The 19,938-nt window shown below is 44.6% G+C and overlaps 1 protein-coding gene across 1 annotated transcript in view; it reads right to left on the bottom strand.

Annotated features, from left to right (window-relative positions):
* The window catches only part of scube1 (signal peptide, CUB domain, EGF-like 1), an 87,437-nt gene extending 67,577 nt beyond the window's left edge, over positions 1-19,860 (bottom strand). The window contains exons 1-3 of the mRNA XM_084161125.1: positions 19,700-19,860; positions 17,453-17,575; positions 8,701-8,826 (exon numbers count right to left, since the gene is read on the bottom strand). Of these exons, the coding sequence (XP_084017251.1) occupies positions 8,701-8,826; positions 17,453-17,575; positions 19,700-19,787 (337 nt within the window). The 5' untranslated portion in view covers positions 19,788-19,860. The remainder of the gene's footprint in view (positions 1-8,700; positions 8,827-17,452; positions 17,576-19,699) is intronic.
* Positions 19,861-19,938: the final 78 nt, after the last annotated feature.

The raw sequence follows: 19,938 nt of genomic DNA, 5'->3' as shown, positions 1-19,938 counted from the left end.
GTTACATTGTTTTGTTCACATGTTTCCAAGATTCTTTTTCAATGTTAGTTTGAGTTTGCTGCAACTGTCTGCTGCTAGGAAGACATAGCAGTCTGAGATTTCTTTCATCACAGACAAGCCAGTGCCCAAGTTACCATGGTAATGGCCCATCCCTTAAAGGGCCAGCTGAACTATTTCTGTTTCGCCTAATGATTGTGCTTGATTGAGCATCACTCCCAAAAATGTTTATTCATGAACTTTTAGTCATTGTTCTCATAGATGTATGTGCTTCTACATTTCTACTTAGGCGCACATCATGTACTCCTTGTAAAAAATGTCAGCATGGAGCCCTGAACTATAATAATAAATAAGCCGGATCACTCCGCATTTTGTGGCAGGGCAGGCACTTTGTTGATTCTTGATGTTCTGTTGTAGAACTGTTTATTTGTTTTTATTATTGGATCTAAATACATTGGTTAAAAGCCACAGGTCACAAAAATGTAATGAAATTAAGCAATATACCCCATGACTTCTTACTAGTAATACATAATTCGTTTTTGTGTGATTTCTTCATCTAATTATGTAACAAAAATATTTGGGCTTGTAAAAAATCTGAGTGGTTTCAATATTTTTTTTATCTACCTGCCACAGTGGCTAGTGGACCAAAATATTAATTTCCCGTCCTGGAGGTGACGAGAGGAGTAAGAAAGATAAAGGGCAGAGAGAGAGGAGAGGAGGGAAGAGGGGAGAGAAGAGAAAGTGTGACAAGGGGAAATAAATAAAACCATAGACTTTAAGTGGAGATCACCCTTCCCTGTGCCTCCATGTTTCATCCAGTCATTCTCTAGAGAGATGTTAGCAATAGCCTGTTGGCTAACCCCCACTCTATTCCTCCACTTCTCCTCTCTCCACGTCTCCCCCCTTTCCTTCCCCCGATCTGTCTGTGTTGTCATGTCAGAGTTTCAACATTCTATGAGTTTGCAGTCAGAGCCTGTCCCGCTGTGAAGCCAAGGCACTCTGAGCTAAGACCTTGCGTAGGAGTGAAAAGGACGCGTCAGAAAGAAAATAAACTTGTCTGAGCCCTACAGACGTTCATAGCAAGGCACCAAATGATCAACATATTGGGCCCAGCTGTGTCCACGGCCAAAACAAAATAAATACAAGTCTAAATCAAAAAGGTTGAAGAGGAACTGAACAGGACTGGCCTTTAATCAGAGTGCAGTGCAATTATGCAATCATAAATCTATTAGTGCCCTAAACTTGTTGACACAACACATATGGGACCCTAGGAAACTTCCTACACACGTTTGGTTAAGACAGACTGTTCTCTCTTTCATGCTCGCTCTCTCGCTCTCTCTCTCTCTCTCTCTCTCTTCCTCTCTCTACATTTTTGTCTTCCCTCCTGTTTCTCCCCTCTTGTCCCTTAATTTCAAAGCAGCAGGTCTTGACGTTTCTGTTTATCTATCGTTCCTTCAGTCTACTAGAAGCCACAATGTTGTGTTGTTAGTTTGTTTGTGTCAGACGGGATGAACAAGAGAAAAAATACAAATAAAAGAAGAAGTAGTTGTGTGGAGAAAAACTGTGTTATTTTCTGGGGTTAACGGCCTTCAGGGCAGTGGAACAGCAATACACCCTAACAGTGAAGGATCCCACCAGTGTACCACCAGTGATCTCTGATCCCCAGTCCAACTCCCTGACCCAGACCACTGGACCTGGTTGTACAGCAGCCTCACTGACGAGTGGCCAGGCTGTGGACAAGACATAACACACCTTAGAGTACATAGATACAGGGACTGGGAAGTAACAAGGCTGTGTTAACAATCTATAACCATTTCTGTCTATGATTATAGCCCCCAAGATATAACAAATCAGATCAAATTGGCTTCAATTGAATATCTTGGTGTCAGCCGCCGCCTAACAGTCACTTTAGGGGCCTTTGCGACCCGTCTGAGTACAAACCTAGGGGGAAACGTTGTTGGAGCTCTGTCCTGACATCTTGTTTACAGCAGTGATTAATGAGTCAGAATACAGGAGGCAGGCGGTTACAGTAACCAGACAGACAGACCCTATATTCTCACTAGTCAGTCACGGAATACATGAGACTTTCATTTACAGCACCTCCAACATCCAACCCATAATCCCAGCTAATTCAACCCATGCTGCCGTATGTGTAAGGCTGTGACAACTGACAAGTCCCTAGAGATGCGGCTTGTCTGTGACTGTGTTTGCTGTCTGCCGTTGTTCCTAGACTAACCATACATTCACATGTCATTGAGTGAGAGGGTACTTAGGACTGGGATAGACATTATAAGAAACTCTAATGTTGTTACTAATGAGTCCTACCATTGAAGTGGACAGATTGTCATTGGTAGATGATAGATGTCCATATACAGTAATTAGGAAACCATGGCTTGGCCCAGCAAACTGTGGGTTGACTATGTGTGTCAGTTACGCATAGCCATGATATAGTTATTCCTATATCATGCCTATGCGTCACACATTATCCTATTTGTGTACAGGTAACTGCCAAAGTAAAGTAAACACCAACATAAAGTGTCTTAATAGGGCATTGGGCCACCACAAGCCATAACAGCTTCAATGCACCTTGGCATAGATTCTACAAGTGTCTGGAACTCTATTGGAGGGATGTGGCACCATTCCTCCACAAGAAATTCCATCATTTGGTGTTTTGTTGATGGTGATGGAAAACGCTGTCTCAGGCGCCGCTCCAGAATCCAGTGTTCAATTGGGTTGAGATCTGGTGACTGAGACGGCCATGGGATATGGTTTACATCGTTTTAATGCTCATCAAACCATCCAGTGACCACTCGTGCCCTGGTAGCCAAAATAATGGCCTGCCCAGCATATTTATTCATGACTCTAATTAAGCATGATAGGATGTTAATTGCTTAATTAACTCAGGAACCACACCTGTGTGGAAGCACCTGCTTTCAATATACTTTGTGTTTCCATTATTTTGGCAGTTACCTGTATCTCAGAGAGTTAGTGATGAGGGTAAACATGAAAGGTGGTGATGTTAAAATATCCATGAGTCAATACGCAGGAACTCAATGCTCATTACTCTTACAGTTTACACTGTATATCTTCACGCTGCAAATATAGATCCCAACTAATACTCATCAGACCCCAACTTTACCTCCCTGAGCCTCTCTACCTCAAATAAACATCCTGGACCCCCTCTACTGTACCTCTACCACCCCACCACCCCTCACCCTATGAAATACAGCCAAACTGTACAACCCTATGATATAACTACCCACATTTAACTACCCTAAACCCTGATACAGATGCCCATATACAGGTAGTCTGTACACGCATACCACTACCTCTACGTCAGCTTTCGTAACTCTTCAGAATATCCTGATTATCACCCCAAACCTCTACCCAACCAAATACAGTTGTGGGCACAAAATAGTTACAGCAGTACAGGTTTTTGTGGCAAACTATCACTACTAGACGCTAGAGCGCAAGCTTTTTAGTGCCCGCAACTGTACCCTCAAAGTCTTCACACACAGAGCCCGCCCCCAATGACCCCATCCCCTTTTCTCGCCCTCCACCCTGACTGTTCCAGATCCATCCATCAGATATATTGGTAGCTATGATGCTCTGATCTGCTCCTCTAATACTCCTGTGACATTTGTTACTGAGCTGCTGTCTGCCTCATACCACGTCATGGCAACACATGGCAACGCAGGGAGTACGGGAGTGCTGGATTGGCTGGGAAGCTGTGAGCCTATGACAAAGCAAGGTCATAACCTCCGATGAGTGTGATGTTTTCACTAAATTCAATTTTTAAGGAAACAGTGACCTTAGCTCTATTAATTATGTGTCAAATCAGGCGCGCCTCAGCATAAAAATAAGCTAACAGATGATCTCAGAGAAAACGTGAAGTGCTGAAGAGCTGCTAATAGAATCTTCCTGAATGAATGCACTTCACAAAAATAATGGGGATTGGGCAATCAGTTGTGGAGAAGTGATGCCTTTCCCTGAGCCACACCTAATGGGTCTGACTGATGATGAGTGATCCACCACCTCACTGCTCTGTCACGGAGAACTAGAATGACCGATGACAGAGTGAGCGAGGGAAAGAAAAGAAAAGGAAAGGAGAAAAGAGGTGAAGAAGAGAGGACAAAGACAGACAGACAGAGAGACAGACAGAGACAGACGGGGAAGAGAAGAACGGTGGGATAGAGAGAGAGAGAGAGAGAGAGAGAGAGAGAGAGAGAGAGAGAGAGAGAGAGAGAGAGAGAGAGAGAGAGAGAGAGAAAGCGAGGGAGCTCCTGGAAGCAGCAGAGGACTCGGAGCGGTGTGCGCTGGCCCTCGGCGGTCCTGCCTGTGTTCTCATCCTCTTCATCATTCTGTGTTGTATTTGAGACATTCCGCAATAAAGATGTCAAATAGAGAGCAAGTCCATCGCCTACGGGGGAATGGCTTGGACAGCCTCCAATTCACATCCACCGCCAAGAGAACCAAGAGAATACAGAGGGAGAGGAGGAGGAGGTGGAGGAGAGAGAGAGAGAGAGCGAAAGAGAGAAAGAGATAAAGAGAGAGAGAATTAGGTATGGATTGGCAGTAACACACAGCGGAATCAAGTCTAACCAGGATTAGAAATGAATATGAAATAAAAGATACTAAAGCACTTGTCATTGTCCTAATTATTTAAATGACTGATCATGGTTAAATTGCATCATAAATGTCTGATGGTGATTAAGTGTCATCATAACCCTCTGGGCACAGATGTCAATTCAACGTCTATTCCACATTGGTTCAACGTAATTTTGTTGAAATGACGTGGAAATAACGTTGATTCAACCAGTGGGTGTCCAGTGGGAAATGTCTGATCAAAAGTTTGGGATTTCTCTCTTGACTGCTTTCCGATCCCTCCCATTGAACTCTCCATTCACAGCTAATTAGTGACTGTTTATTAAAGCTATATCTTATCAGCATAGTCTGGCTAATTACTTTTTAACAGATGTGGCCAATTTCCTCCACTCAGCCGTGGAGGGGCAGGGTGACAACTAGAGAACTCTCTATAACCACTCTGACACACAGACCTGGGTTCGAATAGTACATGATTTAATTTAAAATCCTTTAGCTGGGCTTGATTGATCTTGCCGGGCACAATGGAATCAATAGAATAGTCGCCAAAGTGCAAACCTCATCCATCTGCCACTTCAGGCAGACTAGAACAAACAGTGAAAGTATTTAAAAGACTTTGAATAGTATTTGAACCCAGGTCTGCTGACACATAGCCAGCATGTGGCCCATTGATTCTTTCCAAGTGGCCACAAACACATGCAGTAAATCTCTCTCCTTCGTGTTCATTTTCTTTAGTTCACCACAACACACACAATCCAGCGAGTCTTCTGCAACCAGCCACTGACAACACAACAGCTGCAGACACTTAAAACACATACACAGGCAGACAGACAGACAGACAGGCACGCCGAATTAGAAAAACAAAAACAAAAACACTAGCTAGCTATTAAACAGATTTCGAGCAACTCCCGTGTCCCTAACCCTCCTTGCTAAACATAAAAACGGACAGATTTCGAGTATGGAATTTCATCCTTGAACCTTGTCAATAAATAAGAGGGTAGCCTAGGTTATTAATTTTCTCTCTGACATTTTTCCTTCCTTTGTCCATTTGCAACCAGTAACATAAACATTTGACATGCCAAGTTGAATTCTGGGAAGTCAATAGAATAACAACAGGGGTAACATTAAAGTGACATTTTTAAGTGTTAGAAATAATACAATTGGGGCCTCCTGTAGCTCAGTTGGTAGAGCAAGGCGCTTGCAACGCCAGGGTTGTGGGTTCGATTCCCACGGGGGGCCAGTATGAAAAAAGTATGAAAAATGTATGCACTCATTAACTGTAAGTCGCTCTGGATAAGAGCGTCTGCTAAATGACAAAAAATGTAAATGTATAAAAATTTTAAAATGACATTGCTGTCGAGACTCCAGTGTTATCCTGGTCCTATCAGAGGGTGAGACAGGGTTAGGGTTAGGGGGAATTGGAGTGCCCTTCTCTGGTGACCTCTGTCCTCTCTGACTTGCTGAAAACAGGTTTGTTTATGTTTACGGCATTGGGGGGTTGGGGTAGGGGGGCGTTGCAGGGGAACTTGGGGTGGGAAAAGAAAAGCTCATCATCACTGAAGATTCATCAGCATCTGGGCAAGCAAACTGAAAGAGGACAGGTCTGTTTGTATCCAAGATCAGAGTCAGTGAGGCCAAACTCAGACTAGACCAGAGAGGACCATGTACAAATACTAATGCGTGTGTATGTTCATTAGGCCCTACACAGGAGAGAAGGTTGCCTGAATTTGTCCAATAAGAACACACATTCTATAGGTCGTTATCAATAAAACGTCACAATACTGTGCAGAGCGTTCGATTTGCCTGCTGGGGGGCAAGGAGACCCCCAGCTCTGCTAAAACCATTGACAACTGCGTGCTGTTTTCACGGGATTGTTAAATAAATGTTATAACGGTTTGTTTTAATATCATCACCTCTTGAAGAGCATAGTCAGAACTAAACATTTCTGATTATTTCACATTTAGCTCTATCATCAGAGATATACAGCAAGTAACTGCATGCTTTTCATGATCTGTAAACATCAGTTGATCATGAGGGTGGCCGTAGCCTATCCATTTGGCATGTAGCTGGCTAGCTAGCTAAGCAAACATGTCATTTAGCTTGCATCATCAGAGATTAGACTTTTGGAAAGAGCCTAACATCGGCAAGTCATCGTCCTGGTAAAGTTGTCTGTCGGACTACTTTCATCACCACTTAGACGGCAAGCAAAATAGCCATCTAGTTTATCCCCTGAAAGTTAGTTTGGTAACAGGCAATATTGACGTGATCTGCTATTAGCTAGTTAGCCAATTTGATGTGGTCCATCAATCACTGTAGCCTATCATGTTTGTCAGCAGCAATCGTGATTAAACACTCTTAAAAACAATGTTGAAAAGGGGATAAGGTTAGCTAACTTCGCTAGGTAGGCCTACATTGGTTGGAGAAAAGGGGATAAGGTTAGCTAACTTCGCTAGGTAGGCCTACATTGGTTGGAGAAAAGGGGATAAGGTTAGCTAACTTCGCTAGGTAGGCCTACATTGGTTGGAGAAAAGGGGATAAGGTTAGCTAACTTCGCTAGGTAGGCCTACATTGGTTGGAGAAAAGGGGATAAGGTTAGCTAACTTCGCTAGGTAGGCCTACATTGGTTGGAGAAAAGGGGATAAGGTTAGCTAACTTCGCTAGGTAGGCCTACATTGGTTGGAGAAAAAAGTAAATTAGGTCTATGTTTAGCCAACTGTACAACGTTTCTACCGGTTACTTGCAAAGTAAACATTATCAGCTAACAGTACATCGGCAAATGCGCCTTTCTGCTGCTTGACAGGCGGAGCCCACAAAGGATGGGAAATTAACCTAAACCTCTCACACTTATCAGGTATAGTTCACTTTTGTTTTATATCACTCAAATATCCAATTAATGGCGGCCAATATTGAGAGATATCGTGAAATTTCATGATCAATTGATGTTTACTGATCATGAAAAGCATGCAGTTACTTGCTGTAAAACTCTAACGATAGAGCTAAATGTGCGCATGGAATAATCAGAAATTTTCTGCTATGCTCTTCAAGAGGGGTTGTTGATATTACAACCAAATAGTTAACATTTATTTAACAATCCCTTTAGTGGAGCTGGGGTCTCCTTGGCAAATCGAACACTCTGTACCTTTTTATGACGTTTTATTGATAACAACCTATTTGTTCCGTTTCCAATAGTTTTTCCATTCCATGCCTACTGAACACGATCCAGGACTCATCTCTCAGTCAGAGTCAATCAGCGGTCATACAGTTAAATGTAAATGAATCACGTGAGACTCACACTGTAACAACATACTCCTGAAACCTCCCCAGGAGAACCTAACTCAGCCATTCCTCACTACACCTAATGGCATGTTCCTCTCTCCCCTCCTCCTCCACCCTCCCTGGCTTCACAGAATCAGACATAATACTTACAAATGCCAAAACATGTCCCACCAAAGATGTTTGGGTTGCGGGCCAGGGCATCCAAACAACATATTTTGATTTTGCTTGCGTCAATCAGCGGGCAGGGAATGAAAAGATGAAATGTGTTTAAGCACATCCAAGCAGAACTGGCATGTTGCAGAAGAGCAGAAAAACATATGTCTGCCTGACACTAAGTCAATAAGAGAAGGCTAGGACTAATGGACTGGATCTGTCAGACACACCAGACGGGTATCTGTAGGACATCTCTAACTGATGGAGAGAAGAACTCTTCAACCCTGAGCGCCCTCCCAAACGAAACCCAGATAATGAAATGAAGAGAAAACAGCTAAAATAATGGAAGCCCTCCAAACGATGCAGAAGGAAGGGAGCTGAGAGCCAGACAGACAAACCGCATAGCAGATGGAGTGTACAGTACATGCACACACACACACACAGACACACACACATACATACACACAGGTATGCATGCACACACAGACGCACACACACACGTGTGCACTCACTCACACACTCACACAAATGCAGATAAAGACAGAGCAGAATAAGAACACACACCGGAAGGGAAAGATCCAAAGATAACACAGTCTCATACAAACATAAATGACAGACTTGGATAGGTTGTACTATGAGTTTAAAATGGGGTTAGGAGGACTGTACACTCACCCAGACAGTTGTGTCCGTCGTGGGCCAACATGAATCCGTCGTAGCAGGTGCACCTGTAGTTGCCTGGGATGTTGATACACTCGTGGACACAGCCTCCGTTGTAGTCATTCTCACACTCGTCCATGTCTGAAACAGAGAGTCATAGAAGACCAATGAGAAGGGCGAAGAGGAATTACTGCAGCTACTGTACAAATGGATGGAAAGAGAGGAAGGTGGAGAGGTAGAATGGATGGTAGGGGATTGGGAAGGATGGAGGAGATGGATTAGAGATGAACAGTATGGAGTGTAATTGGGATACGTGTTGGGGTACAAAGGGAGGGGCATATGGAGAGTGTCAGCTGATGTTTATGTGTAGAGGTCAGGGTACAGGGTTGGAGATAAAAGGTAGTCCACTGGTACAGCTCATGGTGAGTGTGCATAGTATACATACTAGGGGTAAGATTGGAGTGTTTAGGGGTACAGAGTCCAGAGGGGCATACGGAGAGTGTCTTGCCGTGTTTATTCGTTGACGATGTTCCCCCTTCATGCTGAGCCAGCGGAGGAGTCTTTCACAGGAGCCACTCACAAGTGGTTGCCATGCGGACTGAGCCACTAAAACAAACAGTCCCCCCTCCGTGTGAACGCAGCAAGCCAGGGGAGGCAGACCGGGGGCCAGACCCCAGCCCCAAATCCTCTCCTCCTCTCCTTCGATCCTCCTCCTCAACTCCGGATGGGCCCGAGCAGGTATCTGGTTAGTGTTCAACTCCTGTATTACTCCCTCTGTCTCTGTCTCTCTCGCACTCGCCAACCTGGCCAAGACGCCAACTCTCACTCCCTCAGTCTGTCTGTCTGTCTGTCTGTCTGTCTGTCTGTCTGTCTGTTCATCCCTTTCACCTTTTCTCATGTTTCTTTGCTTGCTCCTTCTCCCCCTCCATGTAAAGTAACTTTTTTGCACTCTTTCCATCTCACTTCTTTCTCTGTTCTTTCTTCCCACTCTCGTTCTCTCTCTCCCTCTATATGTTTTCTCTCCCCTCAGACACTGGCACACAACATCAGTAGCCTGTATGTGTCCCACCCGTGTGCATACACACACACACACACACACACACACACACACACACACACACACACACACACACACACACACACTGTGTCCTGTCTCTGCCAACTGCGAGGTGGGCTATGATGGGTCTGGTTCTGTCAGCCACAAACAGCTTTTAGCACTAGTCTCTCTAGTCTCTCTCCGCCTCCTACATCCTGTGGACTGGACAGAACCCAGTCCTGGGCTGCGTCCCAAGTAGCACCCTTTTCCCTTTAGTGCACTATATAGGGAATATGGTGCAATTTGGGACACAGACCTGGACACTGCACAGCACACCACCGGTACAACGCCAACACACTGAAATATTCCACTGTTGGTCTGCTCACACAGACCCCTCACCCTCTAGACAGCTCACTGTCATCAGGATAGAACACACAGTGTCTTGGTTAAAAGCTACTTTGATGTTCCTGTATATCTAAAATAAAAGCTTAGCCTAATCTACTTCTAAGTTGAAACGGGTCTACAATAAAGAACAGACAGCGCCAACACATCTTGCTTGAAATAGAGAAGAAATCGAATCAAATTTTAATCTAAAAGCGTTTTTCCTGAGGTATTCCAGTCAGTTAAAACCCATCAAGATAAAAGTTAAATAAATAAATGGGACAGACATTCTTTCGTTTAGAGATGCTCTGGCACCTGCCATGTTTACAGAGCAGGCAATTACACAGGCCTAACATACATCAGTGCATTCTAATCCACTGTTTGTTTTCGACTCTCTTTCCCACACAAACAAAGGAACGGTATGGCCTTCTGCACTTTAAAGACAGAGACTGGACCCTGGCTGGTGTACACAAACTGGTCCCAGTCATCAGTGAATCATCCCAGAGGCATATGAAACCAATTAGGGAGCGCTGGGATGAGAGGGCTGCTGTGTAATGACTGTTTTGTCGGAGTGTTTAGACGAACACCTCTCCCCGCACCAGCAGAAGAGATGCCAAGGCACCCCTATACATGCTCTGCGTAGCACCCTGAGACCCTCCAACGGAAAGCAGAGGTGTGGAAATACACCGGAATAGGAGGAACATCAGTCTTTGCACTAGAGAGAAGACGTGGAGGAGGAGGACGTATAGACAGGAGAAATATCATGTAGATACACCTTGAGTAGGACCTGTGTGTCTCCAGCAACCACATTTGAACACAACAACCCTGTTTGTGAAAGGCAGAGAGAACTGAGCAGTTAGTCATGAGGATGGCTTGCATAATGTCTACTGCTTTTTCTTCACCAAACAACAGCCCAAAAAAGGAGAGAGGCATACAAAGAGAGCAAGAGAGAGAAAGCAAGAGAGAGAGAGAGAGAGAGAGAGAGAGAGAGAGAGAGAGAGAGAGAGAGAGAAAGCAGAGAAAGAAAAAGTGAGAGTGAGAGAGAGAAAGAGAGAGAGTGAAAGAGAGAGAGAGAGCCCACGCACAAACATCAGTTCAATGTCTAGTTTTACATTTACATTACATTTAGTCATTTAGCAGACACTCTAGTTTTAATTTACATTTGGTTGAGTTGTCAACAAACGTGAATTCAATGTGAAATCAACAAAATATTTCACCATGTCATTGGATTTAGGTTAAAAGTAGGGTGAAAAAATACTACATTCCCTTACGTTGATTACTTTTTTCAAATCCAATCAGTTTTCCCAAGTTGATTCAACATCATCACATTACATTTTTTGGTTGAAATGACGTGGAAACAATGTAGATTTTTGCGGAGAGGAGAGAGAGAGAGAGAGAGAGAGAGAGAGAGAGAGAGAGAGAGAGAGAGAGAGAGAGAGAGAGAGAGAGAGAGAGAGAGAGAGAGAGAGAGAGAGAGAGAGAGAGAGAGAGAGAGAGAGAGAGAGAGAGAGAGAGAGAGAGAGAGAGAGAGAGAGAGAGAGAGAGAGAGAGAGAGAGAGAGAGAGAGAAATTAGGTAAGAGAGAGCAAAGGGATAAATGAAAAGCTTCCAGTCGTTAATTGGCACCTTGTAAGAAGTGAGGCTGGATCAGGCCATCCTGGCAAGGCAAGGCAGGCTTGGTATTACATAGGGGAGCAGGGTTAGAGAGCGCAAGAGATCAGGGCAGGTATCAGGAGGGGGGAGGGCCAGGGCTCACACCTGCCCTGGGGCATGGGGGCTTGGGGCTAGGGTCTGGGGCCAAGGGGGGAGGATGGACATGCCCTGTGCCTAGTTAGCCTCCAGCAGTGCTCTCTTCCTGCCCTGGAGCTGTTGTTGACATCTGACAGCGGCGCCCCGACAGCTTCTGAACCAGGCTACTCTCTGCTTCCACTGCTTGGACACGCGGCGCACGTTTCATAACTGCGACAAGGGAAATGTTGACGATCAAAACATCTCATCAAGTGAATTAGGCACCTTCGCTGACGGCCCGTGCCCCAAAGGGGGGGGGGGGGTGCATGCACCTTGAGATGGATGAAGAAGGGGAGAGAGATGAGAGAGGAGAGAGGGAGAGAAGAGGAAGGAGAGAGAAGGGGGAGCGGTTGGAAGGGAAGGGAGCATGCCCCTACTGTCCCCTTGATATTTCAGTTTTACTGCCAATCTCCAGGTCCAGAGAAGTGTGTCCACAGGAGAAAGCCCTCAGCTCAGTGAAGGGAGATTTCCAATTATAATAGCAACAGCATGTGGAGCTGGGACACTTCACTAATGTGGATTGCGTAATTCCATGAGCGGAAACAGAGATTTCTCAAATTCTTGGGGTTGTTTTAATTTTTGGGGCTGTTAATTGTACCTGACTCAACTGCTGAGTAAGGTTACTATAAGTCAGATGCTTCAGCCATCCCAATTGACACCCTACAGTATTCCGTATTTGGTTTACTACTGCTCTATATAGGGAATAGGGTGCCATTTGGGACACAACACCCAATACTAAAGTAAAGGAGACTGGATTTCAACAGAATTCTCTGAACCTCAGAATATCGCAACCTCTCTAGCTACCTATCCCTCAACTTCTCTGAAAATAACAACCATGTGTATTTATGCAAGAGGTCGAATGACGGCACAAAACCAGAAATAATCCAAATATTATTTCTGAACCTGTAGCGCATCATGGTTAATTACCAAGGCTAGTACAAAGCTCCTCAGGACAGAAATAAGAACATGTTCCCATTACTGACATCCAAACACCAACAAACAACATTCATATGAGCAGAGGGCTGAGGGCTGAGAGCCAATGCTTCGTGCCCAGTTAAGGCCAATGGTTTGTGGCGGTGAATTTCTGTTCTGATGCCTGTTCCAAGACTGAAAAAGCAAGATTGAAAAAGTGTGTGTGTGTGTGTGTGCCTATGTGCGTCTGCGCAGGTGAATGTGTATGTGTCTCAGGTGTTGAAGCTTGTGTATGTACAGCATATGGGTATATGAGCTGTATGGCACTGCAGCAATAACACCTCTCGTCTCTCATCTCTTGTTCCATCATCTCTGTGAGTGTATATGTGAGTCTGCTCTCAGGCTTTGTTCTAGAGAGCTATAGCTATATAAAGCCCCTGCCTACTGGAGCCGAGTCTGACCTGCTCCTCCACATGTGTGCGTGTGAGTGTGAAGCAGGGAGCCAGTGAGGAGAGCTCCTGAGCAGTGACGGAGTAGCAGACACTGGGCAGACAATGGCCTAGTAATTGTCTGCCACCTCTCCCTCAGCGCCTCCCACCCGCAATATCTCACTCTCTATCTCATGAAATCTCTCTCTCTCCCTCCCTCTCCCTCCCTCTTTCTCTGTGTCCTTACCTACCTCTCCTTCACCCTCCATCTATTTTCTCTCAGTTGCATCCATGCATCTGTCTTTCCAATGATCTGTCTGTCTGTCTGTCTGTCTGTCTTCCCTCCCTCCCCCCCTCCCTCCTTCCTTCCTTCCCTCTCTCCCTCCCTCCCTCCCTCCCTCTGTCTGTAAAGCAGGTCAGGTAATTGTTGCTGCTGCTGGGAGAGCAGACTCATGGCTCGGTCTCTGTCTGTCTCTATGCCTGAATCGACTGCTGCTGCCGCTGCACATGTCTATACAGCCCATAAACACACAAACCCCGGCATACAGGTGCCACACACACACATGGCTACACAGCTGAGCTCTGACACACACACAGCCACTCAAACGCAGCTAGAGGTCCAGTGACAATGCATGTTAGTATCTTTAGCATCACCAGGAAATGGTAGCCAACTGTTTGAATATAGAGGACATGGGTAGAGAAAAGCAAAGGCTGTAGTGCTGAAACTAAATTGTTTTTGAAAAGGAGGAGAGGAGAGGATGAGTGACAGGGACAAGACCAATGAAAACCAATCAATTAGTCAGTAAGTGACAAATGCTGAGCAAACATAGACATCCTTTCACAAGACCCTGACAACCCCGTGGCAACCACCTTAGTCTACTCCTCTCTGTGGAACGTTAGATAAATCCACAACTGGCTGCTACTGATGAGCAGAGAACCATGTGACTGTTGAGTTATAGGCCTACTCTTAGAACAGCATGGGCCCATTTTAATCCAAACTGATAGGCAGGAAAAGGTAATAGTCCTTTTGTTTCACACTGTCACTGAAAGCATTGTTCTTGTTGAGTACATGAATAAATACAATTCCTGTAACAAAATATATAATAAGAATGATTCTCGGAAACCGGTTTGTCTGAAACCAGTTTTCATTTGTAGCAGTTTCCTGGGAATTAAAAAATCTCCCAAGCACTAACAATAGTAGAGACACATACTGTAGGTACTCTAGATGTATAGTGTCATCTTGCTAGATGAGCACAACTCTGAACATCAGAGATGTGCAGTTAATGCAGCCTGAAACCACTATGTCCAGCATTGTGAGGACACAGAGTGATATGAACAAGTATCATACACAACGTGTTATGCTCTTTCACATTGTGTCATCCTTCGTTTCACAGCACAGGGCCCAAAGTTCACATTTCTCCATAACGAGACAGCAATATCAGCCCATGGAAAAATCTACAGAGAGCGGCATTCATAGACGCAAGATCAGATTTCAGAGAGAGCAGCATTTTGAGGAGCAGCTTTAGAGAAAAGAAAAGGGTGTTCTTCGAGAGAAGAACCATAATCTGATAGGAACACTTATGAATTATAAATAAAAATGCTATTTTGTGATTAATTACAGGTAACCTGCAATATTCCACATCATTCAATAAAGGCCTTATAATAAGACATAAATGTTCATGCTTATAACACGTAATAAAGTCGGCTTTAAGTAAAGTGTTACTGGAAATTGTACTGGAATGTTGAGTTATCAGCTGCTAACTACTGGGTCCCTCTCTGAGAGAGTGTAGCATCCCAGTCGTCCATCCTGAAGCATAGTCATTTCCAGGAAGTAGAGAGACAGCAGACGGAGAGAGCGAGAGAGAGCAGCTCTCTGCTTGTCCTAATGACTCTCTCTTTCCTCTGCACCACCAGGGTAATGTAATGTCTGCTGATGGGAAACATAGCTGGCCAATTACACAGCCCCTATCTAATCACAGAGGTCAGGGGTCAACTCACATCCACCATCTGTCTTCATTCTGTCACCCATTTACTGGACCTTACGCCTCGATCACGCCGGCACCTTCTGCTACCATTATTGTCAAGCCATCTACGCATACAGTTTGATGCATACGTTCGATAAATCCAACATATACACCACACAGAACGCACTGCAACTGCCTCTGCAACGCAATGCTGCAAGGGAAACGCAGCGTTCCATTGGAAATGAATGCACTTCTGGTGAACCAAAATGCAATGACGCTGTCGGTGTGATCGAGGCGTTAATTGTGCCGTATCAATCGGGGCTTCAGTATGGAACACAAGGACAGGAGGACAGGACACAAGTGCATTGGATTTCAGATACTGAGGCATAGGCATACATCATTAGTTTCTCCATCTGTACAACACACACACACTCGCTCACACACACACACACACACACACACACACACACACACACACACACACACACACACACACACACACATAAACAATTCAATCAACAATAGGGAGAAATATATTCCCATCCAAATATGAAATACACCCCTCTTAGAATTTCAGTTAAACAAAAATTCATAAGCACAAGAAATCTGTACACATAGACAGACAGACAAGACATACACACAGACAGACAAAACAGACAGACAGACAGACAGACAGACAGACAGACAGACAGACAGACAGACAGACAGACAGACAGACAGACAGACAGACAGACAGACAGACAGACAGACAGACAGACAGACAAGACAGACAGGTCGGCCCTCTGCTCAGACAGCTGTTTTACGGTAGGAGGAACATTTCCCTAAAAAGACTCTCAACCTTTTGCAGTTTCCTCTCTATGGACATAATATCATATATTATTCTGGGCAGCTCAATCTGTTCTAGGATAAGGACCATTGTGTTTCTGACTGAAGATTATGCAATGTGTAGCAGCGCTGCCTGGTACAATATCATATTTTAGTACAGGCGTTTCTAGCAATTCCAGAACGTCTCTCCAATGTCATAGCCTAAGTCCAATAACAGAGACTTGCCAATAGAATTAGACTGGGGCAAAACAAATCGAGACAGAGCTATATCAAGTAGACCGGATTGCTGCCAATATGGATTTGCATGCGACTCAACAGAATCAGCAGACACAAAATGGTGGAAATAATAGTAAATCTCCTTTACTCCCTCTCTCCAAGCCAGGTGTGTGATTATATAGTCCTATGCAGGAAGACCGACTCACACAGCCTGAGGCATTTGATAAGTGAGCTAATCAAACAATGACACAGGTTCATCTCATTGTGTTCTCCCCAGGTTGACCAAATGAGAGGTATAGAATCTCTGAATGGGCAATATCCAGGTGAGTTCCACAGATATAATACCTGCTCACTCTCTCTGTGTGTGTGTGTGTGTGTGTGTGTGTGTGTGTGTGTGTGTGTGTGTGTGTGTGTGTGTGTTTCGGGCGGGGGACACTGGTACACAGCTGAGCAAACGGGAGAAAGTGTTGGATATAACTCACTGACATACACACAAATACTTAAACAAACAGGAGACACTTGAAAAGGCCTGAACATAAAGACAGCAAAAACCCCTATAGAAAAGGGCACGTCATCCCCACAATCCTCTTATCCTCTCCTATCCTGGCTAACACATGCAACTATAAGCTCTAGTGGCCAATATGACTGATGTATTGTTTTGTGTCAATATTATTTGCGGTGCTAGCCTATAAGCTGAACTGGCGTTTGTGTGTGTGCGTGCGTAGATGTGTTTCGATTGCATTTGTACGGCTAGACAGGCTAGCGTTGGGAGGGAGTGTGTCCTGTGCACCAAGCAAGCTCTAGCTCCAGCTGTGGTGTGCTTTGAGGCAGAAATGACTGGAGGTGTGAACGCACAGCCAGGTGCTGACCCCTCTCACCCTCACACCTTCCCCCAGTCCACTTCCTCACAGCTAATTAGGAGAGCCGGCGGGGGGGGGGGGGGGGGGGAGTCGGGAGCGGGGAGAGGAGGAGAGAGGAATGGGGGTTCCTGTGAAACAGCTGTAAAACCTGCCATTACTGCAGAGCCTGTCAGAGAGCAATAGGGGCCGGGCGAAATGAAGTATGGAGAGGGAAGGGGTGTGGGGTGAGTGAGGATGATGATTTGGATGGGAGTGGCGGGAGGGAGAGGGGGGGAGGAGGGGGGTGAATTAAGTAATATAGAGGGGAGTAATATCACATTGAAGCCATAATAAGACAATGGAGCTCAACTCAACTCACCTTCGCACTGCTTGCCGTCTCCCTTGTATCCCGGCTTGCAGATGCAGTTGAAGGATTTGGGGGTATTCTGGCAGAGAGCGTCAATGTGACAGTCATCCGTGGCTTCAGAGCACTCATCTGCATCTAGAGAAATGACACAACGGACAACTGTAAACCACTGGTCTCCAAGGACTCATCAATAGGACTAAGTATATAAGATAGAGATGATTTTGGTGAGGGATGAATGGGTTTTGTACAACCTCAATCAAATGTTTTAATCCCGCTCTCTCAGGGAAAGCCCAGTCCTCTTGGCCAAATACAGCTCTGTCCAGATATATACAGGCTGGAAATATTTACTTGAAGATGGCAAACGTCCAAAATGTAAAACTCCTTGTATAAGACAATAAACTGTCAGGGAGGGAGATAGTGGATGGAGGGTGAGGTTTCTTAACCCTATAAATGATACCGGTAGGTTATCTTGGATAACACTAAAGAGGACAAAACCAATAACAATTTATATTAATCAAATACCATTAGCAGAGAGGTACACAAGTGTATCAGGGCTTAGTGGATGGCTCTGGAATACTGAGTGACTATAGGGAACCCTAATTGATCAAGTCATTGTTAGAGAGGCTAGTCACATCTGGGGCTGAATCCAGGGGCCTCAAGCCAGCTAATTACAGCTAATTCACACAGACAGCGAGAGAGAGCGAGAGAGAGAGAGAGAGAGAGGGAGAGAGAGAGAGAGAGAGAGAGAGAGAGACCAAAAGAGTAAGAGAGAAAGTTTCATCTATCCAAAATGCTGTTCTTTTTCTCTCTCTAGTGATGTATCTTGAGCTGAGAAGCAGCTACCCTGTCTCCTGTCTTGCCCCTCATGAATAGCCCATGTTGGGAGCTGTAAGCCCAGCGTTTATTTCTCTGCAGGGTTAAGCCCTGCTGCCTGGCCCCTGCCCAACTCAACAAAATGCAATAAATAAACAATAGAATGTAATTACAATAAATATGTTTTATGAAGTGGATGACTGATTTATTTGCTCCCATGTGAGTGCCAGTAGAAATGAAAAATAAAGTGATAGGAGTAGGCAGTGGGATATAGCCTGTAAAACCTGGAGTTCAATTGCCAGTGCTCACTGAGTTTATGACTGAGAATAGATGTAAGGCAGGAAACTGTTATGGCAGGTTCACCATAAAACGATTAAAACATTCGCAAACTTAATTTAGTACAGGCCAAGTTGAAAGGACCTGGGTCAAAAATAATATTCTGGTTTATGAAATATCGTTGACTAATAGTTAAACAAAGCCCTCTCCCGGGCTTCAGTGGCCGTCCCAATATTGACTTCTCGTCCATCCATAGTTGGAGGGAGACAATGCGCGCCACTATCCGCTGAAAGGTAGTCGATAAGCAGGTTGGAATGTACTCCTCCAGGGACCGTGAAGGCCACCTTCCCAACCCACGTCCATATGGACACCTCGGCGAAGGCACCTGATCCGGAAAATATGCTCTGTATCAGCTCATAGGAGGGATTCGTTCAAGCAGAGGGGTGAAAAGATGCCTAGTCATATTTTTATCCACACATTAACCAGTCCAGGACCTACTTCACAGATTGATCTACGACGGGTAGAACATTCAGATAGATATCAGTCGATGAACCTAATTTCTTGTAGACTCTTCTCACCTTTTTAACATTCAGAAAGGGCAATTTAACAGGGCGAAACAAATACTCAACTTTAAATAGTGTTTAGAGTAATATTGTCAATAAAAACGGGTATTTTATTGTCAGTCAAAAATGGGTTAAAATGGTTCAGCTCCGCAAGGCCAAATGTAAACGTTTTTGCAGCCTCTGAGTTATTTCGCGCGCATATCACATCACCAATTCATAGCCTATTATAATTGCTAGATATGACTTCAAATTTATATATTTCATTCACTGTTGTTGTACAATATTGGTGTTCAGCTATTTCTCCTTTCCATACTGTTCAAATTTTGCCAGCACAAATTATCCATCCTCAATCAAGTGTTTCTCAAAGGAACATATTATCTCAACTGTTATCTCAGTCCACAAATACTCTCCAATTAAAATGAATATAATCTACGTTAGCCTATGCATTAAAGAAACCCACTACGTTTCACCTATTCTACGCTGTCATACACTGCTTTAAACAGTCCAATAAAACATTAACAGTAAAAATAGGCAGCACTAGCCTATCTTAAAAATATGTGTTAAAATTATATAAAAGACTGACAGGGAAAGAAAGAGAGGTCCTTACCTGCGAGTCCAACATTCCCCATCACCTCACAAGTATTTATGAGGACGAAAAACAAACAAACGTCCCAGGAAAAACAAGCACTTCCCATGGTAAAAGGCGGTGATTGAATGCAGTTTTTTGGTTGTGTTTTTCTTTGATAAGAGAACCGTTTTGGTACTGGCAGTGGCAGTAGAAGAGGACAGCGAGACCAGCGGAGGCACTCTCAGCTCACTGATTGGCTTGCACGCATTTGAAGAGCG

This window comes from Coregonus lavaretus, assembly GCF_964263955.1.
Source record: "Coregonus lavaretus genome assembly, chromosome: 5".
Classification (NCBI taxonomy): Eukaryota; Metazoa; Chordata; class Actinopteri; order Salmoniformes; family Salmonidae; genus Coregonus; species Coregonus lavaretus.
This window is presented reverse-complemented; position numbering and strand designations above follow the sequence as displayed.